The following is a 22,031-nucleotide window of genomic DNA, read 5'->3' as shown; positions in this document are numbered from 1 at the left end:
GATATGAATTCTGCTTGCTACTGACTAATGTTATCCCCACTATTTTTTCTTTCCCCTGGCTTCCACAGACCTTGGCCTTATACGACACTTGAGAGGGGCTATGATCTGGTGACAGGGGAGCAAGCCCCTGAAAAGATTCTCAGGTGAGTTGACAGTCTTATTGGGGTATTATAATGGTGGGGAATACAGAAATGTCTCTTAAGAAGTATAGTCATGTATCCTTGGCCTATCGATCCTGGGCACCTCTGAGATGCCCTGAGTAAGGGAGAACTCTTGCTAATACTAATGTACCTTCACAGCCCAGGTCGCTATGGGAACCTAATTCCCATTTGTCTGGCATCTAGATTTATAGATTTCAGGTACTGAACTGGAGGAGGAGATATTTCTGATTATCTATTCTAGTGTTTTAAAAAATGTTCTATGAGCCATAGAGCCTCATAAGAAACAAAAATCTCATATAAAACTTTAATATTTAAGCAGATAAAGACATAGGGAAAATTAAGTGGAAGGACTGGGAATCACACATTGGTTTGAAATGAATCTGAATCCATGCTCTTGGCCCGTTGGCCAATCTGCTCCTGATGACTTGGCAGTCGTTTGTGAAACTCCTACTGGGTGTAGAGACTGTGGGGGAAACCAGAGCCGAAACAGGCCCTGTCTTCAGAGTTGACTGTTTACCCGGGGAAAGAAAACTAGAAATTCACAACAGTGCATGAGCGAACTGATACACCGATTTAAGAAACGACCATTCAAGTTTGTGCCTTCGGGAATATAAGCGTCCACGTTGGGTGGAGGAAGGAGAAAATGCCCTAGAAGGGATCTGCTTCCCGGGGAGTTCCCAATGGAAACTCTTACATTACAGGTCTACTTTCAGCTTGGGCCAAGGCCTCTGGCTTCCTGTGAGCAAAAGCTTTGTGGTTCCACCCGTGGAGCTGTCCATCAATCCCCTGGCCAGTTGCAAGACAGATGTGCTCGTCACTGAAGACCCTGCAGATGTCAGGTAGGGAAGTCATCTCCAGGACTCTGTACCCAGTACTTCTTGGAGCCCTGGACATTCCTCAGTTTCAGGATCACAGGACCTCCTGTGTAGGAGTGACCTGTGACTGTGATGGAGGCAGCTGATGGTGGCTGTGAAGAATAGTGTCAACGACACCATGCTCCTGAACTCCTAAAAGCACCCTCCACTGCTGGGCCTCAGTGCCACATATTGTAACATTGTGGCTCTCATTTGGGGATTTTATAAAATATAAGCCAGGCTCACAAATTATCTCCCTCTCTTTGGGATTTTTAATGAGCTTATCCTGTAAAAAGTCATTACTTGCCAGTATATTGGAGAGTCATGAAGGCATCAGTTTGGAGAATGGGATGCTTTCTACTGTGATTCTGGTACTGAGGATGGACTTTGGGCTAATCTAAGTGTCCAGATGTCAAATCTCTTTGTTCTTATGAGAGGATGGTGGTTACATCCCTCCTTATATGTCTTGTACCTTGTAGAAAACTTCATTATAGACTTACTCTACTGTATTCTAATTACTGGTTTGCACATCATTCTGTCCCATTATGTGATGCACTTCTCAAGGTTAAAGAAAATAACTTATTTAGCTTTTTTAATCTCTGGTTCCTAGTACAAATTGGACAACTACTAAATGCTTATTGATTTAATTAACTCAATGGTCTTAGGACTGATCCTACCACAATTCTGGAGCTCTCTATTAGAGATTTTTTTTTTCTTTTTCTTCTTCTTCCAATGTGGTTAAAGGAAACCTTCCAGAAATTTTGATGTTACAAAAAATGGATTCTAGTTTTTCTTCTACATCTGCCTTTCACACAGATTATTGGCTTGTAAAAGTCAACATGATCCCCTGGAGTACCGCCACTCCATGCTGTCTCTGGATCATTCTGAATCAAGACACTCTCAGTATGCCCATGGCATCTTGATAGAAAGCTCCTGGGACCCAGCTCTCCTACTTTGCCATATATTTATTGTCACCTATCACCTTTCACGAGGTCACCTTTTCCAATCTCTTAATATTTCCCAAAAGTGGTTGTTTGGAAAATAATAGATTAATAAAGGGGATAGCATTTAGAAAATAAAGCAGTAACTACTATAACTAAGGAACTATGGTGGTTTTGCACATGTATACCAGCACACACAAATTGATTCATGGAAGATTATTATTATTTCCATTTTTTATATAATTGAAGTTGGCACAACTTGAGGAAATCCTATGCTAAAGTCTCTCTGTATCACATATCACATATTGGAACAAGGAGCATCTATCTGGTTGAAAGACCATTCTCAAAGAGACTTAATGAGCTTGCCTGAAATCAGCTGAAAGAAGGCCTCTGCTGGCTGTTCGCAGAGTTCCATGCTGTTGACATTGCCTTCCCTGTTTCAGGGAAGATAGAGGACAGATGTCAGACTGTATATTGGTCACTCACTCTGGCGATGCAAATGGCTGGGTGGGAATGCTACCTCTCCTGTGGGTGAGAAACATGATCTCAGCCAAGTTCAAGTCCCTAAGCTTCCTTTCCTTTCTAGGATAAGGATGATAACAGTACCTTGCTTCATCCACCCAAGATATCCTATATGCCAAATATGTTACAAACACTGTCTTATCTGATGCTTACATCAGCTACATGGGTTGAGGCTATTATTTTCATTTTGAAAATTGAAAATAAATAAATGAATAAATCAGAGGCACAAGTGATGCTTTCTCTAGTAGGTGACAAAGCCAGGCTTAGACCTCTGCTCTGCAAGGGTGGATGAAACATTGCATGCATCACCATTTGAAAGGAGCTGTGCTAAATTGAGTTTTGCAAGCTGCACTAATAAACCTTGTTTGACATGACATTGCCCAGGCGAGCATATCGTGGGTGTTCAAGGAATTAATAAGTTCCAGTCAGGAGATATGTTATAAATTAATAAATAATAGATCATAATTATAGATACCCAATAATGCTGCCATGGAATTGCAACAGAGAGACTAGAGGAAAGACTGTGGGAAAGCACAGGCCAGAGGAGACAGGGAAGTGTTCCAGTAGGGTTGCAGAGGAAAAATCAAAGTCAATATTTTTATTTTACATCTCTTACAAAGTCTTGAGAAAGCTGGAGACCTCACTCTGCCAGAGGCAGGGCTGTCAACTATATAGACTGTGACCCTCCACAGTGGCTAAATGGAACACAACTGATAATCACAAATGTTGGTGTGCATTTGAAGCAACTGGAACTTTCACATCCTTACTCTAGGAATAGAAATTAGTATGATCACCATGAAAAACCTGTTGAGCAGTATGCATTGCCGTATCTAATGTAAAGTATACACATATCCTATCACCCCTTGGTTCCACCTGTAAGAATATGCCTAGCAGAAATGTGTATATATGTGCCTCAAATAATGCTAAAAAGAACACTAACAGTAGGCACTCATTGTAGTGCCAAGGAACTAGAAAAAAACACAAATATCCATCAACAAAAAAATAGATAAATAAATTAGGAGATAATCCTATGATGGAATATCCTTAATGAGGAAAATGAGGAAACACAGCTACCATGCAGTACACCATAGATAAATCTCACAATATAATACTGAATTATGGAGTCTAGTCACAAAAGAATGTGTGTATACATATATATATAAAATTTCTTTTTTACATGTATAATATATATTATATATGTATATATTTTTAAACAAATCTTAATAATTAGTAAAAACTGATGTTTGGTTGGGAAGAAAGAAAGGATGGGAATACCTTTGGGAGCTGGGGACTTTGGTGACACTGATGACAATTGACCTCTTGATCTCAGTGGTTGCAAGAACATGTTTATTAACGCTTCATCAAGTTGCACATTTCTTCCTCTAGTACTTTTATTAAACATAAAGCTCATTGCTTAAAGTCATAAGATATGGAACCCAGTTGAATCTCCTGGGTTCAAATCCTCACTCTACCACTCAATACAATGCATGAACTTTTCTATGCCTGTGTTTCCCCTGGAGGTTTGTGGAGATAAAAGATTATTTAAATCCTACAAGAGAGAGGTGAAGGTCAAATGACATGATACAGGTAAAGTCCTGAATTTGGAACATACCCAACTCAAGAGACATTAGTTATTGTGCTTGTCAAGGTATGTATGGTATCTAGCAGCATAGTGAATGTTTTATTCTCTTTTTCTTTTTCATTTTTTTTTCTCTTCCCTTTGATGAAAGGCTGCACTCAGTCAATGATGCATTTTCAAATCAACAGTATCTTGGTGTTGAGGGCTTGCACTAATCCCTGTGCACACCCACACATATACACACATACATAGTATGCCAGGTCTGTGGCTTTAAGTGTATTGAATATGTTAACGGAATGAATGAAGAGACACATAGAGGGCAGACATAGAGTTCTTTGAGAGGTTGGAAAAGTTTCTGGGCAAAGGAATTAGGTGATTATTCTCAGGAGAGAGAACATTAGAAATGAATCATGAATTGCACCTGCGATCTGACTGTGTAGAGTCTAAGGTGGGAGAGGAAGGGCCAAAGAAGAGAACTCTTTTCTGATGGCTCCTCTTCTCCAGCCTTCAGCAGGAAGCTGCTGGGAATGAGGATTTTTTTTGCGTTGGAGACACTAATGATGCCAGCTATAGCCGCGGAGGCGCAAACCCTAGCTAAATTTCATACAGATTCCTTTCAATTCTGAAAAACCCTATCTGAGCCCCTCCTGTGTGCCAGGCACTGAGCCAGGACCATAGGAGTACAGAGATGAATAAGGCCCTCCCCTGCCTTCAGGAGTCTTGAGGCTTAGCAAGGAGCGCGGAACAAGAGACTGACTTGAGAGATGAGATAAGAGTCACTCATGGAGAGAGCAGCATGGCAAACAACACTTACGGCTCTACACCAGGCCTTCTTCACAATTTCACCTGAAGCTGGTTCTTGTAAGAGAAATGTGAGAATAGCTATTATAGTTAGAATAATAACCATCCACAAAGCCCAGCTTTTGGAGCTTCTCAGTGATTTTTCTATGATCTCAAATCAATGAAAATGAAATGGTAAAATGCTGTTAATTCCGGAAATGTTAAAAGAATAATGGAATATCAGACGCAAGCCAGCATTGCTCAGTTGGCGGTAGTTTGCACATCGAATTAGTTCTAAATAGAATTAAGAATGTCTCCTTATTCTTTTGGCCTTTCCAGTCTAAGCACTGAGAATTTATTGAACACCTATTATATGGCAGGCTAAGTACTGGAGATCTAGAAGAAAAACAAGACAAGGATCTTATTTTTATTAAATGAAACAAAAATCACAAATAAAAAGATGTACCTTGTGATAGTTGAAGAGAATGGAGGGAGATTTCAAGGCAGAGGGAAGACACAAAGGTACAGGTGATCAGACTCACTTGGAGAAGGAAGTACTCACAGAGAAGAGAATCCTTGGGTGAAATTTTCAAAGCCTACAGGAAGTTAGGAGGTTATTGCTTCTCAAAGTGTGATCCCAGGACCAGCAGCATCAGCATGATATAGAAACATGTTAGAAATGCAAATTGACAGACTCCATCTATGGTAGATGGATAAGGACCCCCCAAAGGTATTAGATTATAAACCCTAGAACTTGTAAATGTCACAATATTGGGGAAAAAAAGAGAACTCTTTGCAGATCTCATTACTAAGATTCTTAGTAATAAGAATCTTAAAATAGGTTGATTATCCTGAATTATCTGGATGGGCCCATAATACCATATCATAGCAAGTGCCCTATTAATAGAGCACACAGAGAAGTCAAGATGGAGTGAGAGCTTGGAGCCACACAACCACAACCAAAGAATGGTAGCCACCATGGGAAGCTGGCAGAGGAAAATTCAGAGAATCCCCAGGGCTGCTAGAGAGAGTATGGTCTTCATTTTGCCCAGTAATACTGATTGGGGACTTACTGTTGTTTTTAGGGTCACTTCCATTTGTGGTGATTTGTTACAGCAACCACATGAGACTAATACACCCACTGAGTCAGGTATTTCAGAGTTTAGCCCAACAAACTGATTTAACAAGGTGCTTAGATGATTCTAATGTCCACTAAAGTTTGACTACAAATAACAAGTTAACACGACAAGAAATGAATCTCGTGACTTGAACAGAAAACAAATGACATAAAGGTTTCACAACTCCAGGGTGGCAATAGCTTTAGACATAGCAGAATGTATATGCTCCCAGATGTTGCTTGGACTCCAAATTTCTGTCTCTTTTCAGGAATTTTGTTTTTCTCTGGGTTGATTAACTTTCCAGGAACACTTTCACCTTCTATCCTAGGCTTGCAACCTGAGTTTAGCACCACCAGGTAAGAGATGACTTCTTGCCCAGTGGATTAAGCAAAAGTCCTGGCACTGTGCAGTCACAATAATAGTTCATCCTTCTGTGACACTGTTCCAGATGAGGAACCCAATTTTAGCTGTGTTGAATATGTGAGGCCCAGAGTGGTCATGTAACTTGTTCAAGGTCACGTAGCCAGTAAGTGGCAGCACCAGGATTTGAATTCTGAAAAGCCTGAGGCTCGAGTCCACATTCCTCATCTCCAGGGTATGATGCTTCCCTTTGGTCTATTTTAGGATATTGGCCAATATCCCAAACCAATGCCTAAAGGGACTAAGTGCTTTAGTTAGCCAGACCTGGGTTATTAACCCATCCTTGAAACCGGCAAGCTGAGGGAGTCCTTGACTATGTGGATTGAGATGACAGATAGGATAGGCCCCCTAGGGAAAAATCAGAAAAGGTAACAAATGAGTGTTGATAAGAAAAACACTCACAGATGTCCTCTCCATGGGCAAGGTACAGGTCCTTGAAGGGTCATGCCCAGGGAGGGAGCTTCCAGTCCAAGCTGGCTGCAGAGTAGCAGTGTGGGATACATGGTGGAGGATGAAAGCAAAGAAGGGCAGGAGATACAACATGCCTGGTGCTTTTTCCCCTTATGTGAGGACACTTTGTTCAGGGCTAAGGTTCCCCTGAGATGCTCCTGGGTGAGGACTCCAGATACTGAAATATGCCTTTGGGCCCAGACAGAACCCCTATCAGAAACAATGTGTTCCAGAAACACAGACCATGCATCTTAAGGTGAAATTCCCAACAGATGCATGCCAGGTATTTACTTGCCTGTGTGATAGACGTTGTACCAGGCCCTAGAAATATAAAGACCAGAAAGGGAAGGAGAAATGGGAAAGATACGGGCTTTGGAGTCATTCAGACCACAGGTGAATCCTGGCTCTACGATCGGTGAGCAACATGAGCAACCTGGGCCAAATCAGTTCAATTCTCTGGGCTTCCAGGTGAGAACCTGGAAGGTGGAGGTGCTTCTTGGGATCACACAACATAGATAGAGTGACTGGCACAGCGACTTTCAGGTAACTGGTGTTAAAAAAAAAAAAAATGGTGGGAAGTTTGAGTAGTAGTAGGAATTGCAATTCAAATTAGGAAATAACCATATAACACAGTGTGACCAGTCAATAAAAAGATACAGTTCATGGTATAGAAGCACTACAGACACAAGGCGTCTGCTTTCTTTTTCTGGATCACATTAGATATCAATAGGAGAATTAAGGAAGAGGTAGGAAATAGGACTTTTGAGTTAGGTGGGAATGGATGTCAGACAGCTGATGAATTACATGGGGACATAGATGTCTTTGGCTGGACTGACCAAGGCAGGAGAGTGAGGGAAAGCCCTTGGTATGGCTTTTATATTGTGTGATACTCATGATACCTCCCTCCTATTAGAGATGAATAAAATGCGACATCGGGTCTTTGCATTTCCTAATCTCTACAGGTTTGTTAATGCTGTGTGTGATGGTGCACACATGTGCTTGTACATAGTAGGCAACCTAGGACACTTCCCTTTCCACTGAGGATGCTGATTCAGGGTGGGTTTCTTCAGCCCTGGCTAGGTAGAATCTCAAGCCATTAAGCTTCCCCTTCAATTTGCCCATTCCTCACCATTTAATCACACAAACATTCTTTTCCCAAAAGCACGAGAGAATTGCAATAGGTAATCCACTTACTTGCTTAACACACAAGGAGATTCAACTGTTCCTTGAGCAAAGAATAGAGAAGGCTCTGGTGTCAAACTGCCTGAATTCAAATCCCAGCTCCACCACTTGCTACTGGACCTTGAACAAGATACTTAGACTTTCTGACTCTCAGTCTCTTCCTTGTAAATGGCAGTGGTAATTACAGCTGTATTTTTGAGTGTCTTTGAGAACCGGATAACTTATTTAAACACTTAGTTCCATATTCATAAGTAATAATGACTAGCACTGATTAAGTGCTTAATATGTGTCTGACCCTGTCTACAGATTTACAAGTATGAATTCTGACTCCTCACAAACACTCAATGATGTAGTTACTGTTATTTCCAAATGAGGAAAAGAGGCACCAAAATTTAAGGTATTTGCACAACAGAACACAGTAAGTGGCAAGATTAGAATTTGAACCCAGGCTGTTGGCTGAGTGCTCAGTACATACTGACTACTAGGGTGGCAGGTAGAGTTTTGGGCTTTGTATCCCAGTCTCTGTTGACCATTTTTTCCATTGAGTGGGGGTGTTCTTTATGCAAGTGAAATATGAAATATCAATGGGGGATGAGGGAGACTGTGTAAAGGGGAAGTCACCCTTGCACCCACAGCTGGATTCATGGAATTTGGGCATGTGCCCGGCACTACCATAAACCTCCCTTATTTTAGGAGAATAAGACCCTTCTAATAAGCATTACTAAAGAGACCACCACATTCCCTACTGCTTGGATCGCCCTCTTAGATTCTGGCTGCCTGTCATTCAGCCCGTGAGCCTGGAGACATATATATTTTCCCCATTTTAGTTTAGCGATCATAATAAAAGTGAAGTCTATTAGGATGAGTTTCTGCCCAGGCTCAGTAAATCTCTTCAAACACTGTTCAGCACCAGATTTCTGTTAGTCTTTGCCACTGGGGAGGCTGTGCCACGCACCAACTGTCAGCTCGGGTGGAGGGCTCAAGCCACACAGCCTCTGCTAAATGAAACTCAAATGGAGACTTTGGAATATAAATATTGAAGTGACCCAGGTTGGATAAAGGGGAACCAGTTAGCTAAGCTTCTATCTTACATGCAAGAGATGCTAAATTATTAAAACTTTAATAAATGTAATAATAAATATTTGATGTTGAATTATAGAAGGCTTTGCAGATACAGTGAAACTGAGAAACGACTTGTTATATCTGCATTAGTAGTTAAACACTTTTCAAATGATACTTCTGATGCTGAGGCGGATCTGCAGATCTTTTGATTAAAAAGAGGGAGAGAGATGAAAGTATGAGTCTTGGCAAGTATACTGGGCTGGGCATCAGGGTACCAGGGTCTGAGGCCTGAAGACAGAGATGTGTGGCCCTTGGGCAGAGACCTTCCACTCTCAGATTCACATAATTGGTCCATCTTCTAATGCCGAGGCAGTTTTAACCTCCCTTCCTGTCCCCCTCTGGCCTGCCAGGGTAGTGGTTATAATAATCTTGAGTCTCCACATATAGCATGCCACTTATCACCAAGGATGAGTCCTTTTCTTCTTTGAATTGCAATGCAAAAATCCTCAAGAAGGACAATTATTGCCCGGGCATGTTTTAGGAGCCCATGCCTGGCTTAGTCATCTGTGATTAGGGGACAGCGTCATAAAGTACAGATATAGCCAAGGGAAGAATTGAAGAAACATCTACTCCAAGTCAGGCCTTCAAAATCCCCCCTGAGTTCCTGTTTGTTTATCTGTCTTACAGGTTGGATTAAATTAGAGGTGGCAGATGTCAGGCATCTCATATGCCGACTGAGATAAATAGATACAAACTGTTGCAAATATTATGTTGGGAAGATTTCTGAGGCTTTAGATGATTCAAATGCGTAAACTGCCATGGTCCACTCATGATGCCTGAGTATTGGATGAGGGTTGTGAAGGCTCAGGTATTTGCCACCTCTGAAATGGGTGTTATTTTGGGGTTCTCCCAATTTCTTATCCCATGACTTGATGATTATATTCCCTTATCAAATGAAGAGAGATTTTTGGCTGTTAAAAGAAAAGATGGTCAACCTGATAGAGATGTTGGGGATGCATTAGAAATGGAACCGTCCTATCCACAAGTCTCATCCATCAACGTTATCTCAGGGGGCATATTTGAAAGATCTCATCTTAGTACCAACATATTTCCTGAAATCAATTTCTGGCATGTAGCAGCATTGAGGCTTCCTGTGAAACTGCTCCCTGGGTACTGTCTGGCACCAGCCTGTCATTTGTATCAAAAACCAAACACTCTCATTTAAGCTTTAAACAAACTACCCACATTCCAGGGACCTTGACCTGCATTTCCCTTTGAGGTATGTTTGAGCAATTATAAGCTCACAGACTGGGTGGGGCCTCCTCAGGCATTTTTTCACCCCCTGTCACCACACAGATGGTCCTAAGTTGATAGAATCCCCCTCTGCTTGCAGATATCCCCTGCTCTGTTGCCTGCTGTGGTCTCACACTGTTTCCTAGAAACCCCTCTTTTGATGACACCTCAACAGGCTCTGCTTTCAGTTATGTGAACAGCAACTGAGGGGCAGTGTCCACCAAGATAAGCTAAGAAAAGTCATCATTTTGTGATGTTAGACCTGTTCATTTGGGCTACGTAGGTCCATTCACGTATTTCCTTTATTGCATCTTACTCTGCCAGATAAAGACCAAACCCCATCTAGAACACACGTCAGGGTGCAGTCCGGGCAGAGTGATGATCTGGCTATTTCAGTGGTCAATTGGATGATCCTGTGTAGTAGCAAGTGTGACTCTTTTTCTGATCACCCAAAAAGGAAAATTGCTATCAAAGAGGATCCCAGCTGCAAACAGGTGACATGTGGAATCGGGGAGAGTTTACAAAGGGAGCTATTCACAGAGTTTGGAGACAGTTCTAGAAAAGCAGCATGGGATATGCAGGATCCTGTGGCATGTGTCACGGGTGAGGGTGAAATTTCCAGAACAGAATCCCATGATTCCAGAGAGAATCCCATGGTGCTGTGGCATTTAGTTAAGGGACACAGGCAGCTCGTGGTGACCCTGCAGGTAGGGCACCAGGGAAATAAATTGTTCCAGCTTCACTCAACAGGAGAAATGAACCCAATGGAAGCCAGGTCCAGAGTAGGCTGAGGTCACCTCCTGAGGCAGGGGTAGGACAAACAGGGTGTCCCTGAAGGAGCCCGTGGACGCCATCAGCACAGGCCACACGTTCTTTCTTCCGCCCTTCCTTCAAATTATCCTCAAAAGTCCCTGCCTCTCCAAATTCACTGACACTCCCTTCCCGAGACCTTCTTAAGTAGCCTCACTGCTCCCTGTCCTCACCTCACCCCACGAACACGCCTACGCCAACCTCTACACAAAGTCTTTGCTCCCTGCTTGAGATCATTGAGGGCCTCCCCACCCCCAAGTGCTCAGAATGGAAGTCGGACTATGTCAGCTGGCCCACATCAGCACTCCACCGTCTGGCCACCATCCCCCTGTGTCATTTCATCTCCCAACGCATTCCCATTTGTTGTTTGCTCAGAACACCACCCAGTCTTCTTATCTCCTTGCCTTCGCTGGTGCTGTCCCTGAGCCTGAAATGACTCATGGCCTCACAGTCCCCTAGGTACCTGGGGTGCTGCCCATCATCCTCCGTCACAGCCTTGCAGAAGCATTGCTTCCTCTGAGCAGCCCTTTGTGAATGGGCTCTTCCTTCCCTCCCATCTGCCAGCCACTGTTGCTTTGTTTGTATTGCTGGAATGTTCCTTCAAGAATTAGAGACAAGGCCTCCTCGCAGTGCAGTTCATTGTAGATGAGTACTCCAACCCCCACCACATTCTTCTTACCTGGTCATCCGTGTGTTCCTGGAGGCCACAGATTGAAACTAAATGGTCATTGTAATTCCCAGTCCTAAGCATGGTAAGGGACTCAGGGAAAGGATGGAGAACATTTTGATGATACCAATTTCACATTGTTATTTTGGTACGATCATGAGGATATTTGGATATTACCCACAAATATTGTCAACAAGTACTTCTGGGCTATCTCCAAGTATCACCTGATCCCTTTACACAAAAATATCGCTACCATCAAAATTTCCTGTCTTACAGTGTTTATTGTATTGTTTGGTAGCAGATTATATTATCTCAAAGTGATTCCAAATAACACCAGTGCTTTTGGACAAGTACATGGAATAAAGTTTTTAAAAGATAGGTTCCTGAAGTTTAAAATTTTGAGAATTCCTATTGTAAGAGAAGTGACCATATTGATTTCCTTGGTGGCAGCTTTTCTAGAGCTGCTAATATGCTAATGAATGTCATGAATCTTTAGAAAATAAACTCCTCATGCGACAGTCTCCTCAACATTATTCTAATAGGAGCAGGTTCAGAATCAACCTTCCTAGAGACACACTTTGGTAAATCCATATTAGCCTACTGTGGCCCAGAAGATATAGGAGTTAAGCTATTTGGTTCCCAGAGGACCTCTTTCAAAGCACCCATATATTTTGGGGGAGTGTAGGGAATTGGCCTCTTTTCTGCTGGATTATTTAGTCAGGATAGTGGCTGCTGAACTCCACATTTTAGCTCCTGGATTCTGCAAATGGCACAGAACCCTCACAAGGTGAGGGGAAGGGATTAGCAGGTAGAGACAATGGCCATGCTTGGGGAAGCAAGTCCTGGGAGAGAAGACAACCAAGATCCCCTAGAACTGGCAAAGAAGGGAAGATAAGGAAGTGCCAAAGAGAAAAATGTAGTAAGAGAAAAGAAATACTTCATAGCAACCCAGCCTTTTCTAACTCTATAGCCTGACAGAGCTCAGTCATTAGCAGCGCCAGAGCAGGTGCAAATCCCATCTCTGCCACTCACTATCTGGGTAACAGGAAACATGCAATGCTTCAATTTCCACATTTGCAAAATAGAGATAACTCTAGCTACCTTGTGTGATTGCTGTTGAGAATCAAGTGAGTCGATGCAGGTTATGTTTGGCACAAAACATTGGCCATTAGTGTTGTTATATTCAATTGTTGAACATGAATATTAATCCAGTGTAGGAGTCGCTTATTAGGCCCTTCTAAATTCTTGCCTTTTCAGAAGGGATTGTGACTCATGTTCTTTGTGTCCTCTGCCCTTTCTTCCTGAGGCTTTGCATGTGCTAAATATTCAGTAAGTGCTAATGACTAAGTTGTTCGAGTGCAACTGAAAGATGTTTCCAAAAAATTCAAAGCAATATTATTCACAATAGTTCAAATGTGGAAGCAACTCAGTTGTCCATCAGTGGATGAACAGATGAACAAAATAGGGTCGAAAACTACAATGGAATATCATTCACCCACCAAAAGGAAGGACATTCGGACATAGGCTATAACATGGAAGAACCAAAGAGCATTATGCTAAATGAAATAAACCAGGCATGTGAAGACCAATACTGTATGATTCCACTGACAGAGAGAGGAAATGCGAATGGTTGTTTAAGAGGGGCAGTGTTGCATTTCGCAAGATGAGAAGATTTCTAGAGATGGATGGTGGACAATGGTTGCATAATGATACACACTTGATCTATACACTTAGAACCACTGTATGTTATGTGTACTTTATCACACTAAGAAACAAAGTAGAAGAAATAAGAGAAAGTGAAAGTGTGCATGACCATCCAGGGCCAGCCATGCCCCACACCTCAGTGCCTTCCTGGCTGTAGTGTTCCTGGTGCTGAGAGCCCAGTTCCATAGTAAACCTCTGACTCACTCCACCCCTTTAGGGCATCTCTCAGCCCTGCCTGCTGCCTCCTTCATACTGCGAGACCAAGTGAACTGTATTGAAATGGTGCCGCCTGGATTTGAACGTGAATGCAAGGGATAAATTTACCCGTGAATGGTGTCCAGTCCAGCAGTGTGGTGATTTTGACCTCCCCTGGCCCCATGACACATTGGGCAACCACTGGAAATGTTTTCAGTTGCCATAACCTAGAGGCTGCTGTTGGCGCCTAGCAGGTAGAAGCCAGGGATGCTGCTAGAGATCCTGCAGCAGAGAGGACCGCCCTCCTCCGATGAAGAATTACTCAACTCCGAAATGATGACAGTGCCAAGCTCAGGAAGCCCTGCCATGGATGAAGCTATATGATCGCCACTGAGCAGATGAGAAAACCGAGGCTAAGAGCCAATGATTTCAGACCCATGTCTTTTCCATCACAGCCTCCTAGGGACCTGGCTGTAAAGGGGTTGGGACACAGTGCAGGCTATGAAGCCAGAAATGCAAGCATGAAGAGAAAAGCTGAGCTGCGTAGCTAGCTGTAGCCTGGGGAGACAGGACAAAGCATGGGTCCAGGGAGTCAGGTAGGGCTCAGGAGTGAGCATCAACCTCAGGTTTTTGAAACTCCTCTGGGGGAGTCAGAGGGGAGCTGTGCAGAGCCCGGCTGTGTTGTTCTGCAGCCCCAGCTGTGCAGCATGGAGAAGCATTGCTGGAGGGAGTCAGCCAAGGTCTGACAACAACCCCCTCCTCCAAACTGAGCTGGAAACACCCTGCCCTCCCTTGCTGAGATGGATTTTGAACATTAAAAAAAAAAAAAAAAAAAAAGTTTACAATCCCAGCCAGGCAGGCATAAATCACGGTGCCTCTGTGCAGCAGCAGCAGACACGACTTATGGCCCTATCACCATGACAACGGGAGCGCAGCGGCTGGACGCACAAAAGCGCCACTCCCGCCTGACAGGCCTTGGCTGGGCCCTGATGGAGAGGCAAGTGTTCCGGAGAAAGGATGTATTCTCCGGAACTCACTGCCCATTTGTCTTCATTCTGAACCCCTTGCTCTTTTCCTCCTCTCCCCATCCCCAACCAACAGGTTCTTTTCCTCCCTCTTTTCTGCATGGGAAGGTTTTTTCTTCTTTTAACCTGTTCTCTAGGAGGTTTACCCCCATCCCCCCCAAAAAGACCCCAATTAGAGTTTACAAAGACCTCAGTGGGTCTGCCTGCCTGGCTGTCTTCCTAACTGTGCGCTATGTTAATAGCTTCCATGCGTGGAGCATCAGTACACGTGGACCCCTTGCAGATATCTCTTCCATGATGCTGGCAAATCAGCTTTAGGTTTTCTTCCTGCATCCGAGTCATCTTCTGCATGCAGCTGGCACCGATTCCTCTTAACTGCAAACCACCTTTTTGCCCTTCTGCTGCTCTCCTTGTCTCACCATGGAGACAAAGCCCACACTTCCCAAAGTGGTACCCAGAGCCCTTAGGGATCTAGCTTTTCTCTGCTATTGCAGCAAGATCCCTCCCGAGAGCTCCATTGTTTTCTAGTACTTCTGGTTTCTCGGGCCTCTTATTCCTTCTGCCTAGAACAATCTGCCTCTGTATCTGGCTGCCTTCTGCTCATTTATCAGGGCTTCAAGCATACCACCACCTCTAGGAAGCCTTCTCTGATCCTCAGGTCTGATGTAGATGCCCTCTCTCCTGCCCACAGCACTGACTTCCCCCTCCCCCACCGCTACACTTGCTCTCCAATCTCAGCTCTGCTGCATCTGCACAGTACACTGCATTCCTTAGTCCCCACCTCCCCTGCCCAGGCACTATTTCTTCTCTTAGCCACAACTCTCAGCTCCCTCCCTCCTAACTGTGCCTCCTGCCTTCACTATTACCACCCTCAAGTTGGTGCCCCCATGGTGGTCAAGGAAATTGGTTGGGGTGAGGGAATATATTCTGTCCAACTACAAAATCCAATTATGTCATTGCTCTGGTGAAACTTATTTTATGGTCTCTTGCCATAGAATTAAGTCTACATACTTGGCCCATCCTTAATGATACCTCCTGTTTAATATTCCATTATATTCTGTGCCAGCCAGCTAGGCTTGGACCATTTCTAGGTAGTCTGTGTTTCTCCAGGCCATTGTGATCCCAGAATGTCTGCTCCCTCACCACCATCAATTTCCAAGGAGCAGGGCTACTCCTACCCATTCTTTCGTCTCCATTCAAATGCCCCTTCCTCCAGAAGGCCAGCTTATACTGCTTTAGATTAGTTTAGGTGAGTGGCTCTCTACCCTGGCTACATTCATATAATTTGTGAGCTCTTAAAACTCCAGATGGTTCCAGATGCAGTGGCACATACCTATAATTCCAGCAACTCAGGAGGCTAAGACAGGAGAATTTGGCAAGTTCAAGGCCAGCCTTGGCAACTCAACAAGGTGGTGTTTCATAATGAAAAGGGCTGGGGATGTATCTCAGTGGTAACACTGGGTTCAATCCTTACTACTAAAAAAGAAAAAAAAAAAAACAGATGCTTGCTAGAACTTGTGGAAATTTTGAAAAGTGGCAAAATATTCACAAAGCCTTAAAATTTCTATCTCCTCACAAGTAATCTATTAAATAAGAAGGGAAAATAATAACCTTACAGCAGAAAAACCTGACCAATACCACCTTAATGGAGCAACCAAGTTAACATCACAAATCAAGACCATCTGCTTCCTGATAGCATACACTGAGAAGAACACAGCATAACTTTGCAGGTGCTCCTGCCAAAAATACATAACCTGAATCTAATCATGAGGAGACCTGGGACAGATCCAGATGGAGGGGCATTCTACAAAATAACTGACCTTCATCTTTAAGAATATCAAGGTCAGGATGGCAAAGAAGACTGAAGAGCTATTGAAATTAAAGGATTCCAAGAGACCATGGCAACTGAATGCAACGCAACCCATGAGCTTGGGCTTCTCTTTTCTATAAAGAACATCAGGGGAATACTTGAAGAAATTTGTAATTCTATAATAATGCTATGCCAATGATGTCTCCGGATGTCAATAACTATGTTGTAGCTACAAAAGAGAATGTGATAGTTTTTAGAAAATGCACACTGAAGTTTTGAAGAATAAGGAGGAATCATATATTTAACGTGCTCTCAAATAGTGCAGAATAAAATAGTGTATGATAGCCTCCCCTTTCCCCGTGCCCCGACAGACATTACCTAAGTAGTTTGTAGCAACTGGCTTTTTCATTGGCACCATCAATTCATGGATTCTTGATTTTCATGGCATTCTGACTTCATATGCAATTGCTTTAAAATTAAATTCGTAAGAAAATGTACTGTAATTCAATAATAAATTCGCTGAGAATAATTTTTTTAAAAAAAGTATATGATATATGCCAAGAAACGCACGCGCGCGCGCACACACACGCACACACACAGGGAAGGAGAGAGAAAACAGAAGAAAAATTAAGATGTGTGGGTCCTCCAACTTTGTTCTTTTAAAATATTTATTTGATGATTCTGGGTTCCTTTTACTTTCATATGAATTTGAGAGGGAATTTGTTAATTTCAGACAAAAAAATAAAATAGCACCAATCCTGCTGGGATTTCTATAGGGATTCCATTGAGCCTGTAGAGCAGCTTAACATCTTAACAATATTAAATCATTTACCCATAAACATAGGATGTCTTTCTATTTACTTTCTATTACTTATTTATTTTTTAGCATCATTTTCTAGTTTTCAGTGTATAAGCCTTGCACTTACTTTGCTAAATTCATTTCTAAGTATTTCATTCTTTTGAATGCTATTGGAATTGGGATTCTTCTAATTTCTTTTTCAGGTTATGCATTGTTAGTACAGAAAAAAATAATGTTCATATGTTGACCTCATATCCTGTAACTTTGCAGAGTTGATTATTATTTCCTGGTGTGTGTGTGTGTGTGTGTGTGTGCGTGTGTGTGTGTGTGTGTGTGAATTATGACTTTCCATGTACAAAATCAATTCTTCCATGAATAGAAATCATTTTATTGCTTTTCCGGTCTGGATGCTTTTATTTCTTTATCTTGCCTAGTTTGCCTGACTAAAATCTCCAATATAATGTGGAATAGAAGTGGCAACAATTTATATTTAATTTTAATTATTGTATAAGTCTAATATTGCATTAAAATAAAAAATTCTATATGTGTGTATCTCTGTGTGTGTGTGTGTGTGTGTGTGTATTCTGCTTCCAAAATTCTGATTCAGTTGGTCTGGATGCTCATAAAGGCAGTGAAATTTTAAAAAGTCTTGAGAATTTCTGGATCTACCTCTCTGGAAAGAGGCCCTTGTCCTTGCCCACTGTAGAATGTGTTATAGTTGACTGTGATTTCTTGTTTAGTTCTCAAAAAAAAAAAAACAAAAACCCTTCTATTAGCACAGGGATGGTTACTTTCTCTTCTGGAAATCTCATCCACAGCAGTAGTGGCTGGTGCAAAGTGGAATGAGAAAACTTACTGTCAAAGTTTGTAATGCTCACAGCTCCACAAGATATGCAATGCTGTCCCCACTTTATAGAGGGGAAACTGAAGCTCAGAAAGGTGAAGCAATTTGCTATGACCACACAGTTAAGTCTTAGCAGTGGGAGACTAAAAAGCCTTGCCTTGTCTATGCAGACCCAAAGCTGGAGCTCTCTAATGGGGCCTCTACCACATGGTACATTTCTAGGCTGACATATAGCTAGAAGATTCAAATCAGGATTTATTATCATGACAGACACATATTTGTTACTTGGTGGCCATAGGGTGAACTGACTCTTGACTGGACCCTTTAACAGCTAAGCCAATGGTGAACAATACTTTTTGTGACATTGATACTCATCCATCACATCTTACCTCAAACTCACAAGCTTCCAGTTCTTTCCAGGTGATGGTTCACCCCAGCCCATCTATGAGCATTTAGAGATCTGATCCTCATCACTCAGACAGCAGCAGCTCCTACTTCATGGACACTTTCTCTGAAGCAAGGGCTGGACCAAATGTCCTGCAGACACCCCCTCATTTCTTTCACCATGGACACTTGGTTGATATTTCACACTTTTATGATGTTGTCATTCAATGATTGGAAATGAAACTGTGGTTCTTGACTAGAGGCTAAGATGCTTATCCACAGCCACAGAGATAATCAGAGAAAGAACCAGGATTTTAACAGCCCCCTCTGACACCAGAACTCAAGTCCTTATTCTGTCTTGTGTTGCCTTCTCATTCTGCCCAAACTGGGAGGCCCTAGGCCTTGCTTACATTTCAGGATGTCAATACTTTTCCCGGTTGTGCTCATACTGTAGCACATATAACAGTCACCAGGAGGACTTAATCAACCATGGATTTTTTTGTTCACCCTCAGATTTTCTGATTTAGTGGGTGTGATATGGGGCCTTTAAATTTATACTTCTAACAAGTTGTCAAGTGGTGCTTCTGTGTTGATCCATGGACCACATTTTGAGAAACGCTGCATGAGACTATTCGGGGATGTGTCAACTTTCCTTGACTGTGACAAAATGCCTGAAATCATCGACATAAAAGGAAGAAACATGGCGAGAAAAACATGGCAGAAGCCCATGTCAAAGGAGGTGCTCACCTCATGGCAGATGAGAACAAGAGCATGAGAAGAAGGAACGGGCATCCCTTCAAGGGTGACTCCCAGTGACCTAACTTCCTCCCACTAGGCCCCACCTCCTAAAGGTTCTACCACTGGCTCTTTTTACACCTTCTCAATGGCGGATCTCCCACTACTAAGGGTGAGTTGAATGGGTGCAACAGAAATCAGCTGAGCCTAAAATATTTTACAGTCTAGTCCATTGCAAAAAAATGTTTCCCACCCCCTGATCCAGATTCTCTAATCTAAGTACTCAAATTGTAGTCCTTGGTCCAATGGCATTAACATCCCCTGCTTATTTGAAATGTAGAATCTCATGCCCTAATCTAGACAAATTAAATTAGAAATGGCATTTTAACAAGATCCTAAGTGGTTTATCTGCATGATAAATATTGAGAAGCATTCCTTCTCAGTAATTAAGAAGCTGAGAGAGAGGACTTTAAAGTCAGAAGATTTAATTCTGCTATTCACTAAGACTGTGACCTGGGGTAGGTGATATTCCCTTTCAGCCTCAGTTTTCTAACCCATATAATGGGGATACTGATAGATATGGGATTGTTTTAAGGATTGGAATGAAATGAAACATGTGAAGTCCTAGCTCATAATAAGAATTGGATAAAAAAAAAAAATCCGTCATTGCCAAGTGTGGTGGCAAATTACTGTAATCCCAGCAGCTTGGGAGGCTGAGGCAGGAGGATAGCAAGTTCAAAGACAGTCTCAGTAATTCAGCGAGGCCCTAAGCAACTGAGCAAGTCCCTGTCTCAAAAGAAAAAAAAACATAAAAAGGGCTGGGGATGTAGCTCAGTGGTTAAGCACCCCTGGGTTCAACCCCTAGTACCAAAGACAAAGAGAAAAAGAGAGAGAGAGCTTTGCTGTTAGAAGGATCCCTTTTATTCATAGATGTGAACATTTCAACCTAGGAAGAAATACGTGATATCCAAATCACAGTGGTCAAGTCACGAATGTGAATGTGTATTAAACACAAGGATTGCTGGCTCTGAGCCCATTTCATGACAAGTTCCATTCTGCTAGAATTGATGGATAGATGATGGATGGCTCCAAGTTAAAATAAACTCTGCCATTAATAAGCTAAATGACCTTGGGCAAGTATCTTCACCAAGGATCAGTTTCCCATCCATCAGGCTACTATATGACTTAAATGGCGAAGGATCAGTCAGTGGCTGAGAAGCCGGTGAGTGCAGGGTCTGGTTTGTAGCCAATGCTCCATAAAGGCACCAAAGAGAATCTGTTAAAAAAAAAAAAAAACAAACAAAGAATAAAATATGCCACAGGCAGCAGTTACCCCAGAGGACACTGAAAAGCCTGTGGACATTCTTGTTGGACAGCTGCCTCCTCTCCATAAGTCCTACAGGGGCTTGAAAATTCAAACTGGAAACTGGGGGTACAAAAATGAGTGTGCTGTTCCAAGCTCCCCTGGGCCTCCCTGCCTCTCTCTGAACAGTCATGGGGCTTTAGCAGCACCTGGTTCCTGCAGCACTCCTAGGAAATGAGCTTGGTGAGAGTGTCTTAGTGACTAATTCTCATCCCAAACAGTTCCCCTTGGAAAGATTCAGGGGTCTAGGAGTCAAACAGATGCAGATGCAATTCTAACTCTAACACCACTTCTCTCTGTGGCCTTGGGCAGCTCACTTAACCTTGCTGTGCCTCAGTTTGCTCATTGGGAAACTGTGATAATTGCACCTTGTGTTATTCAACTGTAAAAAAATCAATGAATGGATTCATGGGATGCCTAACAATTGTAGTTAATAAACGTTGTCATTTGCCTTAGGGGATGGGAGAGTTAAAATCACAAACTGTCTTTTCTGTGGCATATTGGTGGAGGATCTCTGGGGCCAGAGAAGGAGAGCTGAGAGATAGTCACCTTCACTGCTTCCTTTTAGAATGGAGAAACTGAGGCACAGAAATAACCCGGCACCGGCCCAAGGCCACTTTGTGGCACTGTAAAACAGGCTACCTGGGTACCCATAAAACATCCTTCCTGTTTTAACAAGCTGCGTGTCAATGGCCCAGTTCATTGCATAGGTCCCTTGTTTTCAGAATAACCAGTTGCTGAGCCAGAATCAGGCCCCCATCAGAAGTTGTAATCAAAGGTAGCCTTGAGCCTTGGGGAGGCAACTCCAAAGGCTATTGCTCAGCCGGCTGAGGCAGAGGCTTGATGCCAATATCAGCAGCCCTGAGCTCCTGACAGCAGGTGTGGATGATGAATGGGCAGCTTAACGTGATGGAGCAAATTGATCATTGCATCACCGACCACAACTTATTCATTTCTGCAAAGCGGGCAATTCATTACCCTGCATGTCACACTGCCCATGTCATTGCCAAAGAAGAAAGTACAAGGCCTCACAGCCTGTGCCTCTCATCACATCTCACCTCTTCTTAATGGGAGAATGTGTGCCAGATGCTCAAGGCTGCTCCAGGGCCCTTAGTCTTGCCAGATACTGGAGGCCATCTCTTCTCCACCAAGAAATAAACAGGGACAACCCCCAAGGGCTTTTAAGTCAGTCAACAATAGCAAATAATCGCCTCTTTCAGGCTCATCTTATACTCTCTGGAGCATAATGTTGAGAAGAATTTTGAGGTTGCATGTAAGCTCAATAAGAATAAAAGCCAGGATTGATTATTGATGTCTTTGGTGGATCTAGAAT

At 42.8% G+C, this 22,031-nt stretch overlaps 1 protein-coding gene across 3 annotated transcripts in view; it reads left to right on the top strand.

The window, feature by feature from the left end:
* Astn2 (astrotactin 2) overlaps positions 1–22,031 on the top strand; it is an 833,116-nt gene that overhangs the window by 393,087 nt on the left and 417,998 nt on the right. For 2 of the 3 annotated variants that reach the window (XM_026393326.2, XM_026393324.2), the window contains 2 exons: positions 69–143; positions 863–1,000. In XM_026393326.2, coding sequence (XP_026249111.2) covers positions 69–143; positions 863–1,000 — 213 coding nt within the window. The remainder of the gene's footprint in view (positions 1–68; positions 144–862; positions 1,001–22,031) is intronic. The other variant, XM_026393325.2, reaches the window with a different exon arrangement.

The sequence above is a fragment of the Urocitellus parryii genome, chromosome 4, assembly GCF_045843805.1.
Source record: "Urocitellus parryii isolate mUroPar1 chromosome 4, mUroPar1.hap1, whole genome shotgun sequence".
NCBI lineage: Eukaryota > Metazoa > Chordata > Mammalia > Rodentia > Sciuridae > Urocitellus > Urocitellus parryii.
This window is presented reverse-complemented; position numbering and strand designations above follow the sequence as displayed.